This window comes from Micromonas pusilla (assembly GCF_000151265.4).
Source record: "Micromonas pusilla CCMP1545 genomic scaffold MICPUCscaffold_12, whole genome shotgun sequence".
NCBI lineage: Eukaryota > Viridiplantae > Chlorophyta > Mamiellophyceae > Mamiellales > Mamiellaceae > Micromonas > Micromonas pusilla.
In genome coordinates, this window is record NW_003315893.1 from 74,890 (window position 1) to 98,983 (window position 24,094).

General features: G+C 68.9%; 11 protein-coding genes across 11 annotated transcripts; 4 read left to right on the forward strand and 7 right to left on the reverse strand.

The window, feature by feature from the left end:
• Nucleotides 1-13: 13 nt before the first annotated feature.
• MICPUCDRAFT_48494 (uncharacterized protein) lies at nt 14-2,668 on the reverse strand. The gene has a single exon (XM_003062471.1). The coding sequence runs from the start codon at nt 2,542-2,544 to the stop codon at nt 103-105; it is 2,442 nt and encodes an 813-aa protein (XP_003062517.1). The 5' UTR covers nt 2,545-2,668; the 3' UTR covers nt 14-102.
• Nucleotides 2,669-3,026: 358 nt separating this feature from the next.
• MICPUCDRAFT_51971 (uncharacterized protein) lies at nt 3,027-4,610 on the reverse strand (the record flags this gene model as incomplete). The annotated part of the gene is made up of 1 exon (XM_003062472.1): nt 3,027-4,610. One exon carries the CDS (start codon nt 4,608-4,610, stop codon nt 3,027-3,029), a length of 1,584 nt encoding a protein of 527 aa, XP_003062518.1.
• Nucleotides 4,611-5,122: 512 nt separating this feature from the next.
• Nucleotides 5,123-8,032, forward strand: MICPUCDRAFT_51972 (uncharacterized protein; the record flags this gene model as incomplete). The annotated part of the gene is made up of 1 exon (XM_003062242.1): nt 5,123-8,032. One exon carries the CDS (start codon nt 5,123-5,125, stop codon nt 7,829-7,831), a length of 2,709 nt encoding a protein of 902 aa, XP_003062288.1. The 3' UTR covers nt 7,832-8,032.
• A 132-nt stretch (nt 8,033-8,164) lies between these two features.
• On the reverse strand, nt 8,165-8,638 carry MICPUCDRAFT_51973 (ribosomal L21 protein, chloroplast precursor; the record flags this gene model as incomplete). The annotated part of the gene is made up of 1 exon (XM_003062473.1): nt 8,165-8,638. The coding sequence occupies one exon, from the start codon at nt 8,636-8,638 to the stop codon at nt 8,165-8,167; it is 474 nt and encodes a 157-aa protein (XP_003062519.1).
• Nucleotides 8,639-9,011: 373 nt separating this feature from the next.
• MICPUCDRAFT_51974 (uncharacterized protein) lies at nt 9,012-10,431 on the forward strand (the record flags this gene model as incomplete). Its single annotated transcript, XM_003062243.1, has 3 exons — nt 9,012-9,041; nt 9,292-9,794; nt 9,958-10,431. 3 exons carry the CDS (start codon nt 9,012-9,014, stop codon nt 10,214-10,216), a joined length of 792 nt encoding a protein of 263 aa, XP_003062289.1. The 3' UTR covers nt 10,217-10,431.
• Nucleotides 10,432-10,492: 61 nt separating this feature from the next.
• MICPUCDRAFT_51975 (uncharacterized protein) lies at nt 10,493-12,614 on the forward strand (the record flags this gene model as incomplete). Its single annotated transcript, XM_003062244.1, has 4 exons — nt 10,493-10,853; nt 11,021-11,256; nt 11,382-11,687; nt 11,796-12,614. The coding sequence occupies 4 exons, from the start codon at nt 10,493-10,495 to the stop codon at nt 12,612-12,614; spliced, it is 1,722 nt and encodes a 573-aa protein (XP_003062290.1).
• A 2,778-nt stretch (nt 12,615-15,392) lies between these two features.
• Nucleotides 15,393-15,809, reverse strand: MICPUCDRAFT_21418 (uncharacterized protein; the record flags this gene model as incomplete). The annotated part of the gene is made up of 1 exon (XM_003062474.1): nt 15,393-15,809. A coding segment is annotated over one exon (417 nt), but the record flags the coding sequence as incomplete, so codon positions are not given.
• Nucleotides 15,810-15,985: 176 nt separating this feature from the next.
• Nucleotides 15,986-16,891, reverse strand: MICPUCDRAFT_51977 (uncharacterized protein; the record flags this gene model as incomplete). The annotated part of the gene is made up of 2 exons (XM_003062475.1): nt 15,986-16,254; nt 16,420-16,891. The coding sequence occupies 2 exons, from the start codon at nt 16,889-16,891 to the stop codon at nt 15,986-15,988; spliced, it is 741 nt and encodes a 246-aa protein (XP_003062521.1).
• Nucleotides 16,892-18,257: 1,366 nt separating this feature from the next.
• On the forward strand, nt 18,258-19,772 carry MICPUCDRAFT_68488 (uncharacterized protein; the record flags this gene model as incomplete). The annotated part of the gene is made up of 2 exons (XM_003062245.1): nt 18,258-19,106; nt 19,262-19,772. The coding sequence occupies 2 exons, from the start codon at nt 18,258-18,260 to the stop codon at nt 19,679-19,681; spliced, it is 1,269 nt and encodes a 422-aa protein (XP_003062291.1). The 3' UTR covers nt 19,682-19,772.
• Nucleotides 19,773-19,809: 37 nt separating this feature from the next.
• MICPUCDRAFT_51979 (uncharacterized protein) lies at nt 19,810-20,874 on the reverse strand (the record flags this gene model as incomplete). The annotated part of the gene is made up of 2 exons (XM_003062476.1): nt 19,810-19,981; nt 20,159-20,874. The coding sequence occupies 2 exons, from the start codon at nt 20,872-20,874 to the stop codon at nt 19,810-19,812; spliced, it is 888 nt and encodes a 295-aa protein (XP_003062522.1).
• A 160-nt stretch (nt 20,875-21,034) lies between these two features.
• On the reverse strand, nt 21,035-23,957 carry MICPUCDRAFT_51980 (uncharacterized protein; the record flags this gene model as incomplete). The annotated part of the gene is made up of 3 exons (XM_003062477.1): nt 21,035-22,243; nt 22,387-22,983; nt 23,127-23,957. 3 exons carry the CDS (start codon nt 23,955-23,957, stop codon nt 21,035-21,037), a joined length of 2,637 nt encoding a protein of 878 aa, XP_003062523.1.
• Between the last annotated feature and the right edge of the window lie 137 nt (nt 23,958-24,094).

Here is a 24,094-nt window from a genome sequence, read left to right on the forward strand (position 1 = left end):
CACAGGCACACGTAGGCAGCATAACTTCATTACATGATATTTAAAAAAAGGTGACTGTACAAGTGTTAACGTGTGCACGCGTAGACGTAGCTACCGCTCCCCTCACGGGGGCGCCATCGTGGACGCGTCCGCGGCGGCGGCGGCATCCGCCGCCGCCGCCGACGCGGCGTCCGTCGTGGACCCCGTCTGCGCGTCCACGGTGGGCGCGACGTAGTCGGAGTCCGCGGCGGATTCGGTCGTCTCCGCGGCATCCGTCGTCGCCGCCGCGTCCGTCGCCGCCGTGTCCGCGGCGGCGACGACTTCGTCGGCGCTCGGCGCGGCGGTTTCTTCCACGACGGCGGGCGTCGTGTCGGCGTCCGCGTCCGCGGCGGGTTCGGTCGTCTCCGCGGCATCCGTCGTCGCCGCCGCGTCCGTCGTCGCCGCCGCGTCCGTGGCGGCGATGACTTCGTCCGCGCTCGGCGCGGCGGTTTCTTCCACGACGGCAGGCGTCGTGGCGGCGTCCGCGTCGGCGGCGGGTTCGGTCGTCTCCGCGGCATCCGTCGTCGCCGCCGCGTCCGCGGCGGGTTCGGTCGTCTCCGCGGCATCCGTCGTCGCCGCCGCGTCCGTCGTCGCCGCGTCCGTGGCGGCGATGACTTCGTCCGCGCTCGGCGCGGCGGTTTCTTCCACGACGGCGGGCGTCGTGTCGGCGTCCGCGTCGGCGGCGGGTTCGGTCGTCTCCGCGGCATCCGTCGTCGCCGCCGCGTCCGCGGCGGGTTCGGTCGTCTCCGCGGCATCCGTCGTCGCCTCCGCGTCCGTCGTCGCCGCCGCGTCCGCGGCGGCGACGACTTCGTCGGCGCTCGGCGCGGCGGCGTCTTCGTCGACGGCGGTCGCGTTGATCGCGTCGGTCGCCTCCTCCTGCGCGGAAGCGACGGCTTCCGCCATCGTGTCTTCCTCGGGAACGGAGGTGATGAACTGGTCGAACTCGTTCTCGTGCTTGTCGTCGTCGTGGTGGTCGTCGTCGTGCTCGTCGTCGTCGTGCTCGTCGTCGTCGTGCTCGTCGTCGTCGTGGTGGTCGTCGTCGTGGTGGTCGTCGTCGTGCTCGTCGTCGTCGTGGTGCTCGTCGTCGTGGTGGTCGTCGTCGTGGTGCTCGTCGTCGTGGTGCTCGTCGTCGTGGTGCTCGTCGTCGTGGTGCTCGTCGTCGTGGTGCTCGTCGTCGTGGTGCTCGTCGTCGTGGTGCTCGTCGTCGTGGTGCTCGTCGTCGTGGTGCTCGTCGTCGTCGTGCTCGTCGTCGTGGTGCTCGTCGTCGTGGTGCTCGTCGTCGTGGTGCTCGTCGTCGTGGTGCTCGTCGTCGTGGTGCTCGTCGTCGTCGGGCTTGTCGTCGTCGGGCTTGAGCTCGGGCTTGTCGTCGGCGGGCTTGAGCTCGGGCTTGTCGTCGTCGTGGCCGCCGCCGCCGCAGAGCTCTTCAAATCCGGGGGCGATGCGTCCGTCCGGACCGTGCTTCCAGAAGCACGGATCCTCGTCGATCATGGAGCCCATAGGGTGATCCATCATGGAGCCCATAGGGTGATCCATCATGGAGCCCATAGGGTGATCCATCATGGAGCCCATAGGGTGATCCATCATGGAGCCCATAGGCATATCCATCATGGAGCCAATAGGGTGATCCATCATGGAGCCCATAGGCATATCCATCATGGAGCCAATAGGGTGATCCATCATGGAGCCAATAGGGTGATCCATCATGGAGCCAATAGGGTGATCCATCATGGAGCCCATCAAGTCGTGGTGCTCCTCGCCGGGCGCCGTCGCGTTCACCGTGGAGACGGCCGCGGGAACCTCGGGGGCGGGAACCTCGGGGGGCGCTGTACCATTAGGGGCCGCAGGACCCGCGGGGCCCGCGGGACCCCCGCTGAACTCGCCCTCGAACGACGACGCGTCGTTCACCTTTTCGGCTTCGTCCGCCGTCGGGCAATCCTCCCCGCCGACTTTGCTCCAGCACTTGCCCTCGTCCCACTCGCAACCCAGCACGGCGGCGCAGCTCGCCTCCGTGTTGAGCTCGTCGTGGCCCTCGCAGACGGTCTCGCACCCCATCGTGCCGGGGTACTCGTGCGACCCGGGGCCGCCGCCCTCCTCGAAGCCGTAGTCGGTTCGATGCGGGACGTCCGCGGCGGGGAGGACGTGCGTCCACGTGTGCCCCGCGGCTGCCGCGTCCTTGCGGAACTTGAGGCACGCGGTCTGGCCGATCTCGCCCGGCCAGTTCTCGCACGGCGTCGCGGACATCAAAAAGTCGCGCGCTTTCTCGCACTCCACCTTCTCGTCGTCGTTCTTCCACGTCTGGGAGGCGCACTCGGGGAGGAGGAACTTGCCGACGGCGGACGGGTCTTCCGCGCCGAGCGACGCCGCGGACGATCGCGGCGGGGCGAGGACGGATTTCCCGGAGAGCGCGACGACCGCGGCGGTCGCGAGCGCGCCGGCGATCGCGACGTTGCGCCACGTGGACGTCTTCGCTCCCGCGCGCGCGTCGCGCGCGTCGAGGAGCGGGACGCGCTCGCCGGAATCGGTCATCTTGGCGCCTGAAAAGTCGAAATCGCCCGTCGCGACGCCCTCGGGTTCTCGACGCGCTCGCGCCGTGCGATCGGAGTGCGCGCGCGCGGGTTTGGGACTCTGCCTCGCGCGCGGGGTGAACGCGCGGTTGATCGGACGCGGCAGAGGTCTCGCGCGCGCGGTTGTGCGCGATCGCGCGGCGGGGACGCGCGACTCCTCGGGCGTCGCGTTCAGAAAACCCTCGGAGAAGACTTGATCGTTGGCGTATCGCGCGCGCTGTAACACCCTTTTTTTGGGCGCGGCCCGCGGTCCAGTCCGCGTCTCTCCGCTCGATCGAAAAAAGCGGAAACGGTTCGACCGAGCGCCGCGGTCGCGCCGTCGACGCGGGGAGGAGGAGGCGAAGATCTGGTCCGCGCGTTCGTCGCGGTGGTCGCGTCGCGGTAGTACAGTCTATCATATGATAACGATCGAAGAAAGAAGCGCGCTCGCGTCGCGTCGCCGCGTCAAAACGTCTTCGCGTCCAGACGCCTCAGGATCTCAAACGCGCGTCGTCGGTTCTCCTCGTCCCCGTCGTCGCGGCGCCCCTCGTCGGTAACACCCGTAACACCCTCGTTCGCGTCGTCCGCCGCGCGCGCCGGCGCGGGAGCCGGCGCGTCGGCGCGCGCGTCGGCGTCGTCGTCGTCGTCGTCGTCCCCCGCCGCCTCGCGCGCGCGCGCCGCCTCCGGCGCCGGCGCCGGCGCCGCCGCCGCGTCGTCGTCGTCGTCGTCGCGCGCGTTCTCGTCCAGCGACACGCCGGATAACACGTCGTCCAGCTCGTCGTTCTTGGCGTTTCTCGTCTCCCCACCGCGCGCGTCGCCGGCGACGGTCGACGCGCCGTCTTCCGCGTCGAGATCGTCGTCGACCGTCTCGCCGCGCTCCATCGCCGCCAGGGCGTGCGCGAAGTCCCTCTTCGCCTTCTCCGGGTCCGGCGCGATCCGCGGAGGCGGCTCCGGCGGCCCGACGATCGCCGCGGACGCGTCCGGCGGCGCCGCCGCCGCGGTCGCCACGGTCGCCGCGGTCGCCGCGGTCGCCGCGGTCGCGTTGCCGTCGCGATCGAAAAAGCTCTGGACGTTTTCGCGCGCTTCTTTTTCCATCTCCGCGTCGACGGCGGCATGCGAGCGTCGCAGCTCGTCCCGCACGCCGCGTTCGCGATCGACATCGACGAGGGCCGCGGGCGGCGGCGCCGGCGGCGGTTCCAGCGCCGCGAGCGGCTTCGGGAGCGCGAACGACGCGTACGACGAATCCCCGGGCGGAGAGACGACCGCGACTTCTCCCGAAACCGCGGGCGGAGAGACGACCGCGACTTCTCCCGACGGCGGCGCGTCGTCTTCGTCCGCGTCCGCGTCCGCCGCGGCGGCGCGGGTCGAGTAGTCGTACGATCCGCCGTCGTCGTACTCGTACGGGTCGTTCACGGCGGCGGCGTCGGTCGTCGTCGTCGTCGTCTCCGTCTTCGCCGCCGCCGCCGCCGTCGTCGTCGTCGACTTCGCTCCGGCGGTCGTCGCGTCGTTCGCCGGGACCGAAGGCGCCCGCCTCGCGTCGTCTTCGTCCCACGCGTTCAGGACGCGCTCGAGATTGTCCGCGACGGCGGCTTTCGCCGCGCGCGCGATCGCCGGGTCCGGCGGCGGCGGCGGCGACGGCGGCGGCGGCGGGGCCGGCAGCGCGGGCGGCGCGGGCGGCGCGAACATCTGAATCGGGCCCTCCGTCGCCACGATGGTCGTCGGCTGCTTGTTCGCCTCGATGATCGCGTCGATCTGCGCGGCCGTGAGCCCGAGCGCGGACGTCATCGCGCCGTCCGCGCGCGATGACGACGACGACGACGACGACGACGACGACGACGACGACGACGACGCGCGCGCGAGCGGGGATCCCTGAAGACGCGACGAAGACGCGACGAAGACGAACATCGCGAGCGCGAGCGCGCCCGCGAGCGCGCCCGTCGTCGCGAGCGCGCGCGCGAGCGTCCGCGCGCGCGGGTTCGAGCCGTCCCGCTCGCGCGGCGCGAGCAGAGACGCGGATTCCGCGGGGGCGGGGGGCGCCGTCGCGCGCATCGTCGTCGACGTTCGTGGACGCCGGCGCGAGGGCGACTGCGGGAGGAAGCGCCCGTCGTCCGTTCGCGGGCCGTTCGTCTCTTCCAACAAGTCTCGTTCCCTCGGTTCGATCGATCGCGTCGCGTCGACCCTTGGCGTTGATCGGGCGAATACGTCGATCGCGCCTCGATTGAGCCCGTGTTCGGTCGTTCATCGCGCGTTTCGATCGGCGACGAAAGATCGAAAATGGTGTTACACCTGCGAGATCGGTAGGTTATAAAAATGTTCACGAATCGCGCGAAGGGGCGGGGGGGGCGCGAGAGCGAACGCGGCCGATCGCGCGCGCACAACCGCGCGCGCTTCCCCGCACGCGCGCCCAAGTCTCGCAAAGGTCGCCAAGGTTCGCCCACCGCGCGAACGCTTCGCGAACCCGCGCTCGAACCCGCGCGTTTCCCGCGCGATCTCAAGCGGCGCGGTCGCGTCGAATCCGAGTTCGAACGCGCGCGGCGAACGGCGAGGTCGCGCCTCGAACGATGTCGTCTCTCCAGGAGAACGCGCCGCTGCTGCGTCGCCCGGCGAAATCATCGCGCGGCGTATCCGCCGCGCGCGTCGCCTCCGCGGTCGCGCTCGTCCTCGGCGTCGCGCTCGCGGCGTTCGTCGCGACGACGCGCGGCGCGACCTCGATCGAGAGCTCCCAGGTCGCCCTCGGCGCCGAGCGCGCGCCGCGCGTCGCGACGCTCGCGGCCGCGGACGGCGACGACGCGGACGCGCCCGCCCCGGCGCCGTCCGCTGACGACGCCAACGCGACCGCCCCGGCGCCGTCCGGCGACGACGCCAACGCGACCGCCCCGGCGCCGTCCGCTGACGACGCCAACGCGACCGCCCCGGCGCCGTCCGCTGACGACTCGGCTGACGACGCCAACACGACGTACGTCGCCGCCGATTCGTCCGCCGCGGACGCGGAGGCCGATAAGAAGGCCAAATTCATAAAAGCCGCCGAGGAGGCCGCGACGGCCGCGAACAAGCACCTCGAAGACATCCTCGAGAAACTCACCGCGGCGGAGAACAAGTTAAGCGAGAAGCTCACCGGGAACACAGATTTGGGCGGAAGGATCCACGACAGGACCGACTTCGTTCAGAAGGCGTTGCAAAAAGTCGAAAAATTGCACCACGCGCTCGAGGGCTCGCTCGCGAACATCGACAAGGATATTTCCGACGATCAAGCCAAATGCTACCTCCATCGGTACCGGGACTTAAGAGGAGCCTTCGGACACAACATCGCGCGTGCGAAAAAACACTGGGTGGACCACGGGAGACACGAGCACCGCACGCTCGACTGCGATTACATTACCAACGAAGAAGCCCAGTGCTACCTCAACAGGTACTCGGACTTACGCAGAGCCTTCGGACACAACATCGGTGCCGCGAAAAGACACTGGAATAAACACGGGAAGAAAGAGGGACGCGATAAAGAATGCGATTCTCATAAACAAGTGAAGAGTAGCAAGGCCAAATTCACGAAGAAGATCGCGGCGTTCAAGACCCGCGCGGCTGACCTCAAGGAGAAGTTGAAAGCCCTGGAGGTCCGAACGGCTGACACGCAGAAACAGCACGACGCGCTCCAAGCGAAGGACGAAGACGCGAAGAAGAAGGTGGCGACGGCGAAGAAAGCCGTGGACGAGACGCCGGCGACCCCCCCCGCGGAGGGCGCCTCCGTGGCGTGCCTCGACGGCAAGGGGACGGGGGTCTTACGCGTCATGAACGACGGCGGCCGCCTGCGCCAGTACGCTTCCATGGCTAACGTGCACGAGTGGGACCCGTCCGGGAAGATCACGAAGATCGACTGCGCGCCGTACGACATAATAACCGATCCCAGGCTGACCTCCAAGGCGGCCTACGACGCGGAGCTGAAGGAAAAAGCGGAGCAAGCCGCGATCCCCCCCGAGGGCGCCTCAGTGAAGTGCCTCGCCGGCGTCCCCCCGCTCACGGAGTGCGCGGCGTGCAAGAACACGACCATCTACCGCGTCATCGACGACGTCGGAACGCTCAGCGCGTACGACACCCCCGAGATCGCGAGCTCGTGGGGCATGGAACCGGTCGTGAAGAACGACTGCTCGAAGTACCACATCAACGGCACGATCACGGAGACGAAGGAGGAGCACGAAGCCGCGGCGAAAGCGGCCGCTGACGCCGCCGCCGCGGAGGCGGCGGCGATGCAGAACCAGCCGACGATGGACAGAATCGCGAACTTGACGACCGACATCAAGAAGGTCGGCGCGAAGCTCAACCAGACGTCCCTGGCCGAGGTCAAGGAGACACTCGCGAACACGAGCGCGATCGTGGGGACGATCTCGAGCAAGCAGCCGGAGATCGCCGCCGCGATCGAGGCGTTGAAGAAGAAGCTCTCGGACTCGTCGCTCACGATCGCGGAGAAGAAGGAGCTCCTCGAGAAGAACAACGTGACGATCGCGGCGCTGAGAGCGAAGATCGTGGAGCTGAACGCGACGAACGCGGAAGAGCACGCGACCTTGCAGAACACCCTCGCGAACCTGTCGAACATGACGTCGAGAGCGGAGGCGTACAAGGCGAAAATGGACGCGATGGCGAACGAAACACACGTGCCCGTCGCGGTCGACATGCCCGCGCCCCCGGTGCCGACGTCCCCCGTGCACGACCGGGCTCTCGAGGAGCACGACATCGCGGCCATGTTCGAGCACGAGCTCAAGGAGATTATCAAGCATCTCGACGCGCAGTACAATAAAACCCACGACCACGACGACGACCACGACGGCGACATCGACGGCGACCACGACGGCGACCACGAACACCTCGCGGAACACTTCTTCGAGCCGCCGCTGAACCACGAGGTGGGCGACCTCCCGGCGGGATTCCCGACGGCGATGGAGGATCACGCGGGCATCCAGAACGGCGTCGCGTTTATTGAAAACTGCGGCGTCCCGCAAGACATCGTCGATTTCCTCAACAAGACCGACTCCAACATCGAGAAGCTCGAGGAGTACTTCAAAGATCACCCCCACTACGGGACTTTCGACATCGCCGCGATGCTGAAGGAGATGGAGACGACGTGGAAAGAACACGGCGTGTGCCACCTCGACGACGATGATGACGACGATCACTACAATTACGATCCGACCGGGAAGATCCAGAAGCCCGACGACCCGGCCCAAGCGGCGGCGCTCAAGGAGCAGATCGTGCATCCGACGCCGCCCTCGGAGGTGTAGCTGCTCGGAGCCCGGAGCAACAAGCACCACAAGAAGCACCACAAAGACAAGAAGCACCACAAAGACAAGAAGCACCACAAAGGCTCCGCCGGCAGCGTCCAGCCGAATTGAGTTTTTCTTTTTCCTCCGCGACGAGCGCTGGGGGCGCGCGCGCGCGCTCGTCGCTTTACTCACGTTTTAATGTATATACTTCACGAGCGATCGTCGCGTGGCGTTTACTACACGTCGCGTCGTGCCGACTCGTCGCGACTCGTCTACTCTTTCTGTCGTTCCTCCTCCGCCCCGCGAGCGGTCGGTCGCCGCCGCCGCCGCGAGGACGTCCGGTCGAGTCGATCAGCGCAGCAACCCGCCGTGATCGATCTCCACTATCCTCAACCCCGTGAGCTCGCTCCTGTGCCCGAACGTCCTCTGGAACCCTTTCCTGCGCCTCTTCTTGAACACGAGCTTCTTCGCGTCGCGGAAATGCTCCTCCACGATCGCGCGCACGCGCGCGCCGCGCACGGTGGGCCGCCCCACGATCGTCCGAGACGCGTCCCCGAGCATGAGAACCGCGCGCAGGTCCACCTCGTCGTTCACGTCGTAGTTCCTCATCTTCTCCACGAACACGAGGTCGTCCGTCGTGACTTTCATCTGCGTCGAGCCCAGCGCGACGACCGCGAACGCGTCCGAGGGCCTCGGCGCGCGTCCGAGGGCGTTCGACTCCTTCTCTCGCGCGGGGACGGCCGCCTCGTCCGACGACGACGACGACGCGGACGAGGACGACGCCCCGCGCGCGAGTTCGGGGGCGACGCGCGCGAGCGGCGTCATCGCGCGCGTCAGCGCGGACGCGACCGCGGCCGCGGCGGTGGACGTCGCCGCGGCGACGCCGCGCGAGCGCAGGGAAGAGAGCATCGCTCCGCGCGCGTCGTCGACTGCGCGGGCGAAGGCGGCGGCGAGACGGACGGATGCCCTAAAGTGATGATGACCCGATACCCGAAGGTGCAGTTTTCCTGTGCAGGGGGTTTTCCCGTACCTACGTACTCAAAACTGAAATCGTATGAAGATCAGTCAGAGTCAGGATGCGCGCCGCTATGATAGAGAGGCATTTTTGGTGGTTACTTCTTGGTCTTGTAACGGGGCATAGGGCGCTTCAACACGCGCGCCGCTCGCGACGCTCGTCCGAACCCGACGTCCGAAAACGATGTCTTCTTTCACCGAAAAGTTCACCGAGGTGCGCGCGATGCGAACCCGCGGCGCGCGACGGCGCGACGACGCGCGCGAGACGCGATCCGCGCGGTTGTTGACGTGCAGTTTTCGCCGATGCCCTCGAATTCCGCCCCCGTCCGTCGTCTCCGCGCTTCGTCGATCGCGAGCGCGTTCTCGATCGAATCGCATCGCATCGAATCGAATCGCGTCCACCGACCCCTCCCGCGCGCGCGTCCTGACCCCCCCCACCCCCCGCGTCCACCTCACCTCCGCAGTCCTCGCTCGGCGAGGCCGGGAAAACGTACCCGTGCGACGCCGACGGCTGGTGCAACCGCGATTGGGTCGCGCTCGTTCTCCTCGGCGTCGCGCTCATCTTCTGCGTCGCCGGGAAGCGCCTCCACCGCCTCAACGTCTTCATTCTCGCGGCCGCCATCGGCTCCTTCGCCGGCCTCTGGATCGCGGACACGTTCAACGTGGACGACTTCAACACGCGTTGGGGCATCTGCATCGGCCTCGCGGTCGCCATCTCGCTGATGGTGTACATGATCGAGTCCCTCGTCTTCTCCCTCCTCGGCGTCGCGACGTGCGCCGGCGGCGCGATGGTCATCTACTCCGCCCTCGCGGAGCACCTCCCGAGCTCCACGCCGGCGTACACCTTCCACCTCGTGATCGGCGTCGCCGCGGCTGTCGGCTTCCTCCTGGGCGGCGTATTGAAGAAGGCCGCTCTGACCGTCATCTACAGGCGCGTTGACCGCTTCCCGCGCGACCCCGCGCGCGCGTCGCCCGTCGTTTCTTAAGGACTTCTTTCTTTCGCGCGGTATCAACCTCGCGGTTGTTTTGAAACGTGCAACGTGACCCGCCAATCAAAAATACGCATCGCTGACGCGCGTTCGTTCGCCCCCGACCGATCGAATCGAATCCAATCCAATCGAATCCAACAGCGCCGTCGGCGGGTTCCTCGTCGCGTCCGTCTCGTCCTATTTCCTCTGGAAGAAGGACGAGGGCGAGGGCGACCTGTGGGTCGAGCACCTGACGTCGTCCGCGAAGACCATCGACCTCGGCGAGTGGCAAGTGTGGCTCTCTCTCTCTCTCGGCGGCATCGCGTGCCTCGCGGGCATCGCGATCCAAGGGCACCTCTGCGGCGGTCACAAGGGCGAGCACGGCTCCGCGGACGAGAAGACGCCGCTTCGGAGGAAGTAAGCGTGCTTGAAACGCTTCGAATCTGTGCGTTTTTTTGTCGTGTCGTGTCGTGTCGCCCGCCGCGAGCGATGACGACGATGACGTGGACGCCGTCGACGACGCCGTCGTCTCGAAACGGAGAGACGCGCGCGTCGACGACGGCGTCTCGTCTTGCAGTGCTTGTGACATCGTTTCAAACAACGTGTTTTTAAATAATATCTACCTGTAAGGTTAAGTACGTTGCAAACGCGGCCGTCTCACTCGCGCGCGCGCCCCGCGCCGCGACGCGCCGTCGTCATGCGCGGCCTCCTTCTGTGCGCGATCCACCTCCTCCTGACGCGCGTCGTCGCGATCGACGCGGCGTCGTCGTCGCCCGCGCCGCCGTCCGAGCGCGAGCCCGCGGACGACGACGACGACGCGTTCGCCGCCCGCGACGCGTTTTCGCCCGCGCCCGCGCCCGCGCCCGCGCCCGCGCCCGATCTCCCGCCGCTCGTGACGTCGTACGAGGACGAGATCGCGCTGAGCATCGACTCCCCGGAGTACGTCAAGGGCGCGTGGCTCCTCGGTCGCGCGACGTACTTCGACGCGCCGACGCGTTGGAAGGAGACGTTCGACCACGAGTTCGGCGACTTACACGGCGGGGCTCTCGTTCGCTCGCGTCCGGTCTTCATCCGCTCGCGTCCCGCGTCGTCTCTCTCCGCGGCGCTCTCCGCGCGCTTCGAACCCGCGCCCGCGTCCTCGCCCGCGCCCCGACCCTGAACCCTGAACCCTGAACCCTTAATCCTGTTGACCCTGAACCCTTAACCCTGTCGACCCTGCGCCGAGGCAACGGGTGCGGGTTCGTGAACAAGAGCCCCGGCTCGGAGTCCATCGAGGACTTCCCGTACCCGATCGACGCCGTCGCCGCGGTCGCGGACTTCGATCTGAGGCTGCACGAGGGGTCGTGCGGGACGTGTCACGAGGTTCGATGCGTCACCGGGCCGATCGTGTGGGACTACGAGCAGACGCGCGTGAACTACGAGCAGAACGCGGCGGCGACGCCGTTTTACGAGGCGGGTCCTGTCGACACAACACTTCTCCTCTCCTCTCCTCACCTTTCATTTCCTTTCCGACGCCCGTCGCGTCGTTCGACTGACCGACGCGCCGACCGCGCCGAATGAACCCTAAATCCTAATCCTAAACCCAGGCGGCGCCGGACGCGCTGGACTCGCGCGGGCGGCGCGTCCCAGCGCGCAACGCCGTTCGCGGAGACGCCGGCGGCGGCCGGGATTCGCCGTTGACGCGCGCGCCGAACGCGTCCGAGCCGCTCCCGCCCGGCGTCGACGAGTTCGAATACACCCGGTGTTGGGACGAGAACAAGAGTATATTCGTCAAGATCGTGGACGTGTGCCCGTGCCGGTACTCGTGGGGCACGCAACGCGTGTGCTGCGGGCCGGTGCCGCACTTCGACTTGTCGTTCTGGGCGCACGAGAAGTTGGCGCATCCGATTCAGGTGCGTTCTATACAAACAAACGTTTTTCACCCACCGCTCGGTTTCAACACTTGATCGCGTCCCTTTTCAACTGACCGATGGACTGTTTTTGTATGGAACGACCCTCAGGGGAAAGCGATGCTTCGGTTTCGTCCGGTGGACTGCGCGACGCGGGAGCCGCTGGACGCGCGTCTGGGCGCGGCCGCGCGGATGAACGCGACGATTGTCGCGAACGCGAACGCGAACGCGACCGTCGCGAACGCGACGACGTACGAGAACCCGACGCTGATTCCCGGCGGCGGGAGCGACCAGCTCGTCGCGACGTTCGGGTATTCGAACCGTCGAGGATACGAGATGCGGACCGTCGCGGTGTACGCCGCGGGACCGTCCCCGGGGTGGAGCTGGCTCGCGTATAAGGACCAGTGGACGCGCTTGGCGCTGTCGGGGAAGGGCGTCGACAGCGGCGTCGGCGGATGCTTCTCCGCGTCTCCGGGAGGTCGGCTCGCGTTTTTTTGCGTCGAGTGCGACCGGCGAATGAAACCGTTCGCTCGCGGGATCGCCATCAGAGCGTTCATCTCCACGTCCGCGTGCGCGGCGACCGCGGCGGAGGAGCCGCCGGTGTACGTCGGCGTCAGCGCGCGAGGGGAGCACGACTGGGAAGTGGGCGCGTCGCCGCCAGAGATGCCGTGCGGCGAGAAGGCCAACGCGTGGCGATTTCTCGCCGAGGAGGAAGAACGGCGAGCCGCCGCCGCCGACGACGCCGACGACGAAACCGCCGCCGCCTGCGGTCGCCGCGTGAACGTCCCGTTCGCCGCTCTGAACGGCTGCGTCGGCGCCGCGGCGGCAAACGCGAACACGCTCTTCTTCGAGCTCGGCCGCGGCGCGACTTCGGACACGGTGATATGCCTCGACGAGGTGTTCGTCGAGCAAAGAGCGCCGTCGGCGTGACGCCGCGCGAACGCGGGGCGAGGCGGGGCGGGGCGAACGGCGACGACGACGACGACGACGACGACGAAACGGCACGAGAAGATACGTTATGAGCGATGTATTCATGATACGTTATGATGAATGAATGAAATACAGTACAGTACGTCGTGATGCGGACCATAATACATACCCTTACCCGACCCCGTCTCACTTGTTCGTGAGCGCGTCCCCAAACTTCCTCGCGGCGGGCGCCGCCGCCTTCGTCGCCGCCTTCGTCGCCACCTTGGACGCGAAGTCCGCGCGCATCGCAGCCATGCTCGGCTTCTTCGACGCCGCCGCCGCTGGCGCTGGCGCGTTCTCCTTCTCCGCGGGCACTTTCGGCGCGACGGCGGGCGCGGCGTCCTCCTGAGCCGGTTCCGCCGGTTCCGCCGGTTCCGCCGCCGGTTCCGCCGCCGGTTCCGCCGCCGCCGCCGCCTCGCTTTCTGCGAGCACGACCTCGTCCGCGGGCGTCTTCGTCAGCGTCCGCGAGAACCAAATCTCCTTCATCGGCGGTACCGCCTCCACGGCCTCGTCCGCGCGGCACGTTTCCAACACGTGCGTTAAAACGCTCGCCTCGAGAGCGTTACACGTCGTCGCCGCGTCCGCCGCGTGCGCCTCCGCCTCCGCCGCCGTCGCGTCCAACGCCGAGAGTATCTCCCCCGCGCGCGACGCCGTCTCCGCCGCGCGCGTCTCGATCTCGCCCAGCGCCGCGTCCGCGTCCGCGCGCGCCGCGGCGATGGCCGCGGCCGCGGCGGAGGACCGCGTCGCGTCCGCGGTCGCGGCGGCGGCGGCGGCGGCGGCGGACGCGTCGCCGACGGCGGCGACGACGGCGTCGAGCGCGTCGCCGACGTCCGACGCGAGCGCGGACGCGCCGCGCGCCGCCTCCGCCGCGCTCGCCTCCGCGAGCGCGAGGACGCGATCAGGTCGGGAAGATAACGCGTTCGAGATGGACGTTTTCGTGACCTTCGCGAGCGCGAACGCGACGTCGCCGAGCGCTTCGCCCGCGGTTTTCGCGGCGACGCCGCCATCCGCGGCGGCGGCGGCGGCGCGTCGCGTCGCGTCGCTCGCCTCGCGCGCGCTCGCGCCTATCGTCGCGATCGCGTCGACCGCGCGCGTCGCGTCGCTCGCCGCCGCGGCGGCGCCGTCAGCGAGCGCGCCGCGCGCGACGTCCGCGCGCGTCGCCTCGGCGGCGGCGGCGGCCATCGCTTCGGCGGCGCGTTCCGCCGCCGCCGTCGCGTCGACGACGCCCCGCGCCGACGCCGACGCAATCGCGGCGTTACTCGCGCCGACGCCGCTCTTCAGCGCGCCTCGCAGCGCGTCCGCGGCGCTCGCCGTCCTCGACGCGAGCGCGTCCTTGACGACGTTTAGCACGTCGTCCACGAGCGACGCGCGCAGGAGCGACGCGTGCTCGGTCGCGAGCGTCTCGATTTGGAGACGCTGCGTCTCCGCCGCGGCTTTCGCGCGCTCGGTCGTCGCCACCGCGGCGTCGTGCGCAGCCTTCGCGGACTCGAGCGCGCTCGCACACGCGCGCGTGCCCTTCAGCGCCGCGACGCGCTCGTCCTCGAGCGCCGCGACGTGCGCCTCCGCGTCGACGACGCGTCGCGCGAGCGCAGCCGCGAGGGATTCGATGGCGGTTTTTTGTTCGCCCGCCGCCGCCGCCGCCGCCGCCGTCGCCGCCGCGACGGCGACCGCGGTCTGCTCCACCGTCGCCGCGTGCGCCGACATCGCCTCTCTCGCTCTCGTCTCCGCGGCGTCGAGCTCCGCGGACGTCGCGCTCGCCCATCGCTCGAGCGCGCGCTCGCCGTCGCGGAAAACGTCGAGCGCGGCGTCGACGCCGGCGGCGACGTCGACAGCGCCCGCCTCCGCCGCCTCCGCCGCCGCCTTCGCCGCGAGCTCGAGCTTCTTCTCGAGCGCGTCGCGCCCGCGCGCGGCGTCCGCGGCGTCCTCGCTCGCCGCCGCGCGCGTCGCCTCGATCGCGGCCGCGCACGCGTCCGCGGCGATTCGCATCCGCTCCGCGGCTGTCGCGGCGCCGAGTCGAGCGTGCTCCGCCGCCGCCGCCGCCGCCGCCGCCGCCGTCGCGCGCGTCGCCTCCAAACGCGTCGCCGCGTCTTTCGTCCTCTTCCCCAGACCCTGTGCGATCCCCGCGGCGTCGTCCCCGAACGCGGCCGCGAGTTTCCGCTTCTTCGTCTCTTCCTCCGCGATCGCGAGAAGCGATTCGTGCGTCGACGCGTGCGTCGCGACGGCTTGATCCAACGCGTCGATCAGCGCGGCAGCCTCTCCGGTGAGGGCGGTTTCCGTGACGGCGCGCGCGCGTAAGAGCACGTCGCGCTCTCTCACTTTCGCGAGCGCAGTCGCCTCGGCGTCCTTCGCGAGCTCGAGTAACGCCTGCGTTTCCGCCGTTTTTTGTACCGCCGCCTTGGTCGCCTTCTCCGCGTTCTCCGCGCGGTTCGTCAGCGCCTCTTGCTCCGCGTGCTTTCTCGCGAGCGCCGCCGCGGCTTCCTCCGCCTGCGCTTCGAGATACCGCAAACGGCACTCCATCTCGCCCCACTCCTGCGCGGACGCGCCGGCGAGCGCGGTGCCGGGCCGCGACGTCGACCCCAACCCCGCGTCCGCGCCCCCCGGGTTCACCTTCAGCATCGCGCTCGACGACACCTTCGGGTCGTTCCATAAAAAATGTTCATCGGTCAGTTGAAAGGGGACACGATCAAATGTTGAAACCGATGGATGGGTGAAAAACGGTTGTGAACGCACCTTATTCACGATGCCCACCGCCGCTTGCGCGTATTGCAACGTCGACAACGTCTCGTCCACGGACATGATCGACGGCGACACCGTCGCGATGACGCACGTCTTGCACCTTCCTCCCAAGCTCTCCTGTAAAAGCCGCGTGAGCTTGCTGTCGCGGTACGGGATGCGCTCGCCCTTCGCTTTCCCGCCCGCTTTCAAGAGCGTGATGACGCGACCGAGTGTCAGCAAACTTTGATTGATGTTTTTCCGCTCGCGCTCGCGCGACGGGTCCAACTCGCCGCCGCCAGCGCTCTTCGCGCACTCGCTCCCGGCGAGGTCGACCATGTGCAGCTTCCCCGCGCACTCCATCGTCGACCCGTCCGGGAGCTTCCGCGTGCTGTTCACGCGCAGGGTAAACACGCAGTGCGACCGCGACGACGCCTTGTTCATCTTCGTCTCGCCGATGACGCGTTGCTGTCAAGGGTCGAGGGTCATCATATGAGGCGTCGTCGGGGTGGAGTTGAAAGGCGTCAGACGATGGAGTTGAAAGGTGTCGCGGCGCGTCGGGATCGAAACCGTGGCGCGGGCGGAGAGATGCGCGCGCAAAAGTCCTTAAGGAACGGCGTTCACAACGCGAACGCGAACGTACGGAGACCAGTGTGTGATGAATGCGAACGCGCCTTATTCGCGCGCTTCATGATGGCCAGGACGTCCTCCGGCCGCGTCACGACCTCCTCGGTGAGGTTCATGACGTAGAGGCCTCTCTTCTTCGTCGGGTCCTCCACGAGCCTCAGCTGCGATTGCTTCGCTCGCGACGCCGCGACGGTCGACGCGCCGTCTGTCTCGGTCCCCGCGGCGGCGGCGGCGGCGTCGGCGGCGTCCCCGGGAGGCAGCGCTGTCGGGGTGGAGTTCAAAGGCGTCAGTTGGAGTTGAAAGGCGTCGAAGGCGGGGATTGAAAGCGAGGGGCGGGCGGAGAGACACGCCGGGAGAGAAAGTCCTTAAGGATCGGCGTTCACCACGCCAACGGGGTCGTATGGGAACCAGTGTGAGGAGAACGCACCTAAGAGATCGCCGAGCTCTTCGTTGTAAATCTCGAGAAACGAGCACGTCACCGAGTGGTCCACGTACGACGCGTCGCTCTCGAGCCTCCTGAAGACGTCGAACGCCGCGCGCGGTATGACGCCCCTCTCCGTGGGGTTCTCGATGTCCCCCTCCATCGTGTGCGTCTTCCCCGTCCCCGTCTGTCCGTACGCGAACACCGTCGACTCGAATCCGTTCAACACGTCCGCGACGACCGGCGCGAGCGTCTGATCGAACACCTCCTTCTGCGTGCTGAAGCTCGTGAAGACGTCGTCGAACGCGAACGTGCTGCGCAGCGTCCGCGCGCCCGTGCCCTTGATGACGGTGACCTCCTTCTTCTCCGTGGACGCGGTGCATATCGGCAGCGCGTTCCCCTTGAGCTCCCTCGCGCTCATGGGTCGAAGGCGGACGACGACCTGGATGCCGCTCTCGATGGTGGCGGCGTCCGTCATGATGAAGACGGACGGAGGGGTGGACGAAGGGGTGGGCGCGTGCCCGGCGCGCGAGAGCGTGGGGGGGGGGGGGGGGGGGCGACGACGACGACGCGTGCGATGCGCGCCTCTGCGACGCGTGCGATGCGCGCCTCTGCGACGCGTCCTCTCTCTGCGACCGAGGACAAGTCGTGGCGAGCGTTTTTCGTTTTCTTCCCCCCCGCCGGCCGCGTGCTCGTACTACGCGGTACGTGTACGCGCGGCTGACTGTTTGCCCGTGCGGCGCGTGTTCTCCAGGTGTTCTCGCGCGTCATTGGTCGACGAAAAAGATCGCGGCGGGATGCGATCGTGCCTTTATCTTCGCCGGCCCATCCCGCGTCTCGCGCGCGGCACACCGCCACGCGCGCGATGGCGGCGTCCTGCGTCGCGCCGTGCGCTCGCGCGGGATGGCGATCGCCGTCGATCGCGCGACGCCGAGACGGACGCGCGGGTTGCGGCGGGCGGCGGGCGACGCGCGCGACCGCCGCGGGCGCGCGCGCGCGCGGCGTCGTCGCGCCGATGGGTCGCGACATCGGAAAAACCACGCCATCGCGGAGCGATGGACGTCGATGGCGCGTCTCCGCCGTCGACGAGGACGACGCGAACGCCGCGGAGAGCGGCTCGTCCTCGGATCCCGACGGCGGCGGCGACTGCCCGCTGGGGTTCGGAAAGAACGGCGCGATCGCGAACGTCCTCGGCGGCGGCGGCGTCGCGTCGCCGCCGCCGCGCGCGACGACGACGACGACGACGACGCCCGCGATGCTCGACTCGACGACGTTCCTGCGGTCGCTCCTCAAAGCGGGAACCTCCCCGGTGGGCATGCCCGAGGCGATGCTCGAGTGGGTAGACAGCACGGGGAAGGAGACCATCGGCATCAAGAACGCGATCGGGCCGTTGTGCGTCAGCACCGTGGACCCGGACATCGTGGAGTACGTCTGCCACGCCAACGCGAAAAACTACCGACTGCGGATGCTCCCGGACGCGTTTCGGTACGTCATCAAAAACAAGGGCATCACCGGAAGCGACGGCGCGTACAACCGAGAGCACCGCCTGATGTGCCAGAAGCCGTTCATGAATTCGTTCTCCCTGGATCAGTTCTCGCGGACCGTGGAGGATAGGGTCGGTCTGCTGTGCGACGCGTGGGCGCGCGCGGCGAGCTCGAGCGCGACGGGCGGATTAGGCGCGTTCTATACACTGGTCCCCATACGACCGCGTTGGCGTGGTGAACGCCAATCCTTAAGGACTTTGCCCGGCGCATCTCTCCGCCCACACCACGCTTTCAATCCCCGCCCTCGACGCCTTTCAACTCCGACTGACGCCTTTCAACTCCACCCCGACATCGCTTTGTATGGAACGACCCGTAGAGATCGACGTCGACGACCACTCGCAGCGGCTCACGCTCGACATCGTCACCTCGCTCGCGTTCAACAAGGACTTCAAGCAGGTAGAGGGGATCGACGCGCAGCTGAACGGCGGCGCCGGGCCGGACGACAGCGAGATCAGCGCGATGCTCGACGCGTACAACAACACGAGCGAGATCATGGGCCAGCTGTTCATCACGCCGGTGCCGCTTCTGAAGCTGCAAAACGTTCTCGGCATCGGCCGCGTCAGGGAGCTCAAGGAAGGGTACGCGGTCCTCGAGAAAGGGATCGATAACATCATCAACGAGCGCAGGACGCAGCTGGAGATTAATTCGCGCGTTGGGGACGACGAGGACTACTGCCTCTTGGACGTCTTGCTGCGCGCGAAGGACTCGGAGGGGAATCCTCTGCCGCAGGAGGACATTTGGGGCGACGTCAACGACATCATGGCCGCGGGGCATCGAACGACGGCGTCGAACCTCACGGTGAACCTCCACCACGTCGCGCGGATGCCAGAGGTTCAAGCCGCGATCGAGCGCGAGGTGGCGACGCTGCGCGGCCGCGCGCCGACGTTCAAGGACGTGCAGGAAGGTCGGCTGCAGTACACGCAACGAGTCGTGAAGGAATCGCTTCGAAAGTACGCGCCGATTAACCTCTTCCCGCGGATCGTCGAGAGCGACGACGTGCTCCCGAGCGGGCACGCCGTCGAAGCGGGCGACTTCATCCTCTTGTCGTCGTGGGCGATGGGCCGGAACCCGAGGGTGTGGGCGCGCCCGAACGCGTTCGACCCGGAGCGATTCACGGAGGAAAATTTACGCGTCAACGCCGAGCGACTGGCGCGTCCCATACGCTGGTTCCCATACGACCGCGTTCGCGTGGTGAACGCCGTTCCTTAAGGACTTTTGCCGTCGTCTCTCTCCGCCCAGGGTCCCTCGCTTTCAATCCCCGCCTTCGATGCCTTTCAACGCCAACTGACGCCTTTCAACTCCAGGCGCGCGAATCCGCGGGCCCCGACGCGGACGAGGAGACGCTCAGGATACAGATGGAGCGCATGTCGCGGCGCATCGCGGGCGGGAGGGACTTCACGTACACGCCGTTCGGGAGCGGGCCGCGGAGCTGCATCGGCGGGACGTTCGCGCTGCTGGCGACGACGGTGTCGCTGGCGTCCGTCGTGCAGCGGTTTTCGTTTGAAAAGTCGAGCGACCCGAGGAAGGACCACGGGTTCGAGATTCCGTTCGTGTACGACACGACGATCACGTTCCCGAAGGGCGTGCACGTGTGCGCGGTGCCGAGGAAGGTGAGGTTGGGCGCGGACGCGGAGGGAGGGGTGGGGGTGGGGGTGGAGGAGGGGTCGGCGAGCGAGGCGGCGGCGCGCGATTTCGCGCGGCAGGCGCCGGCGCCCGCGAGATGACAGACGAGCGACGCGACCGCCGTCGTCGCGCGGTAGATCCAATTCTTTTTTAGCACACGAAGATATCTAACACCAAGAAACCCCAAAAACACCGCGAGGCAGGGCGCGTTCCTTCGTCTTCGTCGTCGTCACGACCCGCCGTGCCGCTGCGACGCGGTGATCACGAACGACGCGCCCACCGCGGCCCAGAAAAACGCCACCGGGATCGCGATTAACAACGCGTCGCCAACCTCCTCCCCCACCGTCTTCAGTCCGACGTCCGACGGGCGCACGCGCACCGGGGACGCGTGATAGTCCTCGCTGAGGGTCGAGGAGGGTCAACGCGGAGCGAGCGACGTCGGGGTGGAGTTGAAAGGAAAGGCGTCAGGTGGAGTTGAAAGGCGTCGAGGTCGAGCGTTGAAAGGCGTCGAGGTCGAGCGTCGATAGGATCGGACGCGCGGATAGAAACGAACGCGCGCGGGCGAATTCCTCAGGGACCGGCCGGCGGGCGCGCGCGGCGAGACGCGCCTGAAGAGCTCAACCCAGAGCTGCCACTCGCCATCGCGCTCGCCCTCCTCCCGCGGCGGCGGCGCCGCGCCGATCGTCTCCACGTCCACGCGTCCGCTCCCCACCGTGTCGCCGCGACGTTGGTAGTACGCGCGCTTCAGAGCGTACGCCTGCGAGCTCCACAGGTTTAGCGCCGGCGCGTCGCGCGCGCACACGACGAGCGCGCCGACGGGGACGGACGCGATGTCCGCGCCGAAGCCGCCGCCGTCGCGCAGGACGCGGAGGAGCGTCTTGCCGCCCTCGAAGCGCGCGCCGACGTCGAAAAGGGACACGTCGCGGTCCTTGGCGAACGGCGACGACGACGACGTCGACGACGACGGCGACGGCGACGACGACGACGACGACGACGACGACGACGACGACGACGCGTCCGCGAACGGGTCGTCGTCCTCGTCCGCGGAGTCGTGCGACCCCAAGACGCGATCCAGCGCGTCGATGCTCGACGACGTCGCGTCCGAGGAGGAGGACGCTCGCGCGACGACGAGATCTTTCGTCGTTTTTCCTACTCCTCCTCGAAGCGACGCGGACGACGTCCGCGCGCGCGGCGCGCGCGCGGCGAGAACCGCGGGACGCGCGGCGGCGGCGCGCGTCGACGCGTCCGCGCGCGCGCCCGCGACGCGCGCGACGGGAGAGACGACCGTCGTCATCGTCGAGCGCGGAGGGGGGCCGCGCGAACGAGACTTCCAAGATCCGGGCGAGAGAAGAAGATTTTCTCGTTGGGAGATCGGTCGGTCGGACAGTAGCGCGTAGCTCGTGTCTGAAATTTAACATTCGCCAGTCGAACGACAGGACGAATCGTCGCTCCCCTCACGCGGACAAGAACAGCCACATGACGTGCACCCACGCGACGTACAGCAGCAGCGCGAGCCGAACCATCGGCCGCCGCTGCAAAAACACCGACATCCGATCCAAGCCCCCAGCCGCCCTGAGCACCGGCGACGCGGCGAAGGACGGCGCGCCCGACGCGTACTTGGATTGCAACGCGCGCACGCGGCCGAGCAACGGCCGGAACGCGCCGCCGTCCGCGCCGCCGCCGGGTCCGCCGCCGCCGCCGGATAAGATCGCGCCCTCGATGTCGTCGTCGCCCTCGTCGCGTTTCTTGCTCGCGTATCGCTTCGACGCCGCGGACTGAGGCGTCGCGATCGGAATGTCGATGGAGACGTCGGACGACGCCTTCGCGTTCGCCGCCGCCGCCGCCGCCGCTTGCGCTTGCGCCTGCGCCTGCGAGAGCTCCGCTCTGAGCGCGGACGTCTCCGCGTGCGCGCGCTCGAGCCGCTGGCGCTGCTCCTCGACCGTCTTCGCGAGCGCGCTCGCGTTCGCGGCGTCGCCCGCGGCGGAGGACGCTCTCGATTCGAGGTCTCTCGCCGCCGCCGCCGCCGTCGCCGCCGTCGCCGCCTTGGCCTCGCGCAGCTCCTCCTCCTTCTTCCCTAACACGTAGTTCGCCTTCTTCGACGCGTCGTCCGCCTTCGCGGCGTACGTCTCCGCGTCTCTCTCCGCGTCCGCCGCGCGCTTCTCCGCGCTCGACGCGCGTCGCTCCGCCTCCGCGAGCGCGGAAGACGCGGCGGCGGCGGCTTTCTCCGCGGAGGCGGCGGCTTTCTCCGCGGCGGCGGCGTTCTCCGCGAACGCCTCGGCTTTCCCCGCGAGCTCCTCCGCGCGCGCGCGCGTCGACTCCGCCTCCTGCCTCGCGCCCTCGACGAGGTCCACGAGCATCTGGATTCGCTTGTTCGCGGCGTCGAGTTCTTCGGTCGTCTTCGCGACCGCCGCGCCGGACGTCTCATCCGCGGCGGCGGCGGCGGCGGCGGCGGCGGCGGCGACGGCGTCCGCGATCTGCGACTCCGTCGCCGCCTTCATCGCCGCCGCGCGCTCGTCCGCAGCCTCCAACGCCTTCGCCGCCTCCGTCGCCATCTCCTCCGCCTCTTTCCTCGCCGCCTCCGTCTTCTTCAACTTCGCGAGCGCGTTTTTGAGCTTCTTCGCGTCTTCGTCTTTCGCCGCCGTCGCGGTCGCGGCCGCCGCCGCCTGCGTGGGTGAAGTGATCGGTCAGTCGAACGTCTAAACAGTCAAACGTTGAAAGGGAAGCGCGGGTGAAGAGTGACGACGGGAAAAGTCCTTAAGAAACGGCGCGCGCCACGCGAACGGGGTCGTATGGGAAGCAGTCTCACCGCCTCCGCCTTGGCCTTCGTCGCCGCCGCCAACGCCGCGGTCGTCTCCGCGAGCGTCGCCCTCGCGCCGTCGAGCTCCGCGGCCGCGGTCGCGCGGCCGTCCGCGACGCGCACGAGCTCCGCGCGCGCGTCGTCGAGCTCGGACGCGAGCGCGCGGGAGCTCTCGCTCACGCCGGCAAGCGCGGCGGTTTTCGCGTCTTCCGCCACGGCTGACGACGCCGCCGCCTCCGCGGCGGTCTTCTCCGCGTCGCGCGCCCTCTCCTCCGCGGCGGCCACCTCCGACTCGAGCGCCGCGACGCGTTCCGTCGCCCGCTTCGCGCTCTCGATCTCGCGCTCGGCGGTCGCGGTCGCGCGCGCGGTCTCCGCCTTCGCGTCCTCCGCGGCGGCTTCGAGGCGCGCCTCGCGCACCGCCGCCGCCGCCGCCGCGTCCTCAGCCTTCTTCTCCGCGGTCGTCGCGCGCGCGTTCGCGTCGTCGACCGCGCTCGCGGCCGCCTCCGCGGCCTCCTTCGCCGCCCGGAGCTCCGCGCGCGCGGCCGTCGCGTCCGCGCGCGCGGCGTCCAGCGCGACTCGCGCGGCGTCGAGCTCGCTCGACAGCGCCTGCGTGGGTGAAGTGATCGGTCAGTCGAACGTCTTACCAGTCAAACGTTGAAAGGGAAGCGCGGGTGAAGAGTGACGACGGGAAAAGTCCTTAAGGAACGGCGTGCACCACGCGAACGGGGTCGTATGGGAAGCAGTCTCACCGCCTCGGACTCGCCCGCGCCGGACAACGCCGCCGTCTTGGCCTCCTCCGCCGCCGCAATTCGCGCGTTCGCCTCCTTCGCCGCGTCGTTCGCGCGCGCCGTCGCCGCGTCCGCGGTCTCGAGTCGCGCGCGCGCGTCGGCGGCGTCCTCCCTCGCGCGCGCGAGCTCCGCGCTCGCGGATTCGAGCTCCGACGCGAGCGCGCGCGATCTCTCGTTTTCGGCGGCGAGCGCGGCGGCGTTCGACGTCTTCGCGTCCTCCGCCGCGCGCGACGCGTCCGCGGCGGTCTTCTCCGCGTCGCGCGCCTTGTCCTCCGCGGACGCGGCGCGATCACGCGCCGCCTCGAGCTCCGCGCGCGCGGTCTCGAGCTCGCTCGACAGCGCGCGCGTCGACTCCCCCGCGCCCGCCTCCGCCGCTTCCGCGCGCGCGTTCGCCTCCGCGACCGCGGCGGTCGCGTCGTCCGCCGCCCTCTTCGCGGCGTCGCGTTCGCGCGTCGCGTCTTCCGCGTCGGACGTCGCGCGCGCGAGCGCCGCGCGCGCGGTCTCGAGCTCGGCCGCGCGCGCCTGGGAGCTCTCGTCCGCGCCCGCGGCGAGCGCCGCTCTCGCCGCCTCCGCCGCCGCCGCGCGCGCGTTCGCGTCGTCCACCGCCTTGCCCGCCTCCTCCGCGGCCGCCTCCACGAGCTCGAGCTCGGCTTTCGCCGCCGCAGCCTCCGCGCGCGCTCTCGTCAGCGCCTCGTCGAGCTCCGCGCGCTCGGTCTCGCGGTCGGCGGCGGCGGCGGCGTTTTCGGCGGCGTTCGCGGCGGCGGTCTCCTCCGCGCGTTCGAGCCGCGCCATCGCCTCCCCCGCGCGCTCCTGCGCCGCCTCCGTCGCGCGCTCCGCCTCCTCCAGCGCGCTGGCTTTGCTCGCGAGCTCGTCCCGCGCCGCGTCGAGCGCGTCCTCCGCGGTCGCGAGCGACAGCGACAGCTCTCTTT

Coding starts and splice junctions, on each gene's coding strand:
- MICPUCDRAFT_48494 (XM_003062471.1), bottom strand. CDS start 2,544: ATGACCGATTCCGGCGAGCGCGTCCCGCTCCTCGACGCGCGCGACGCG.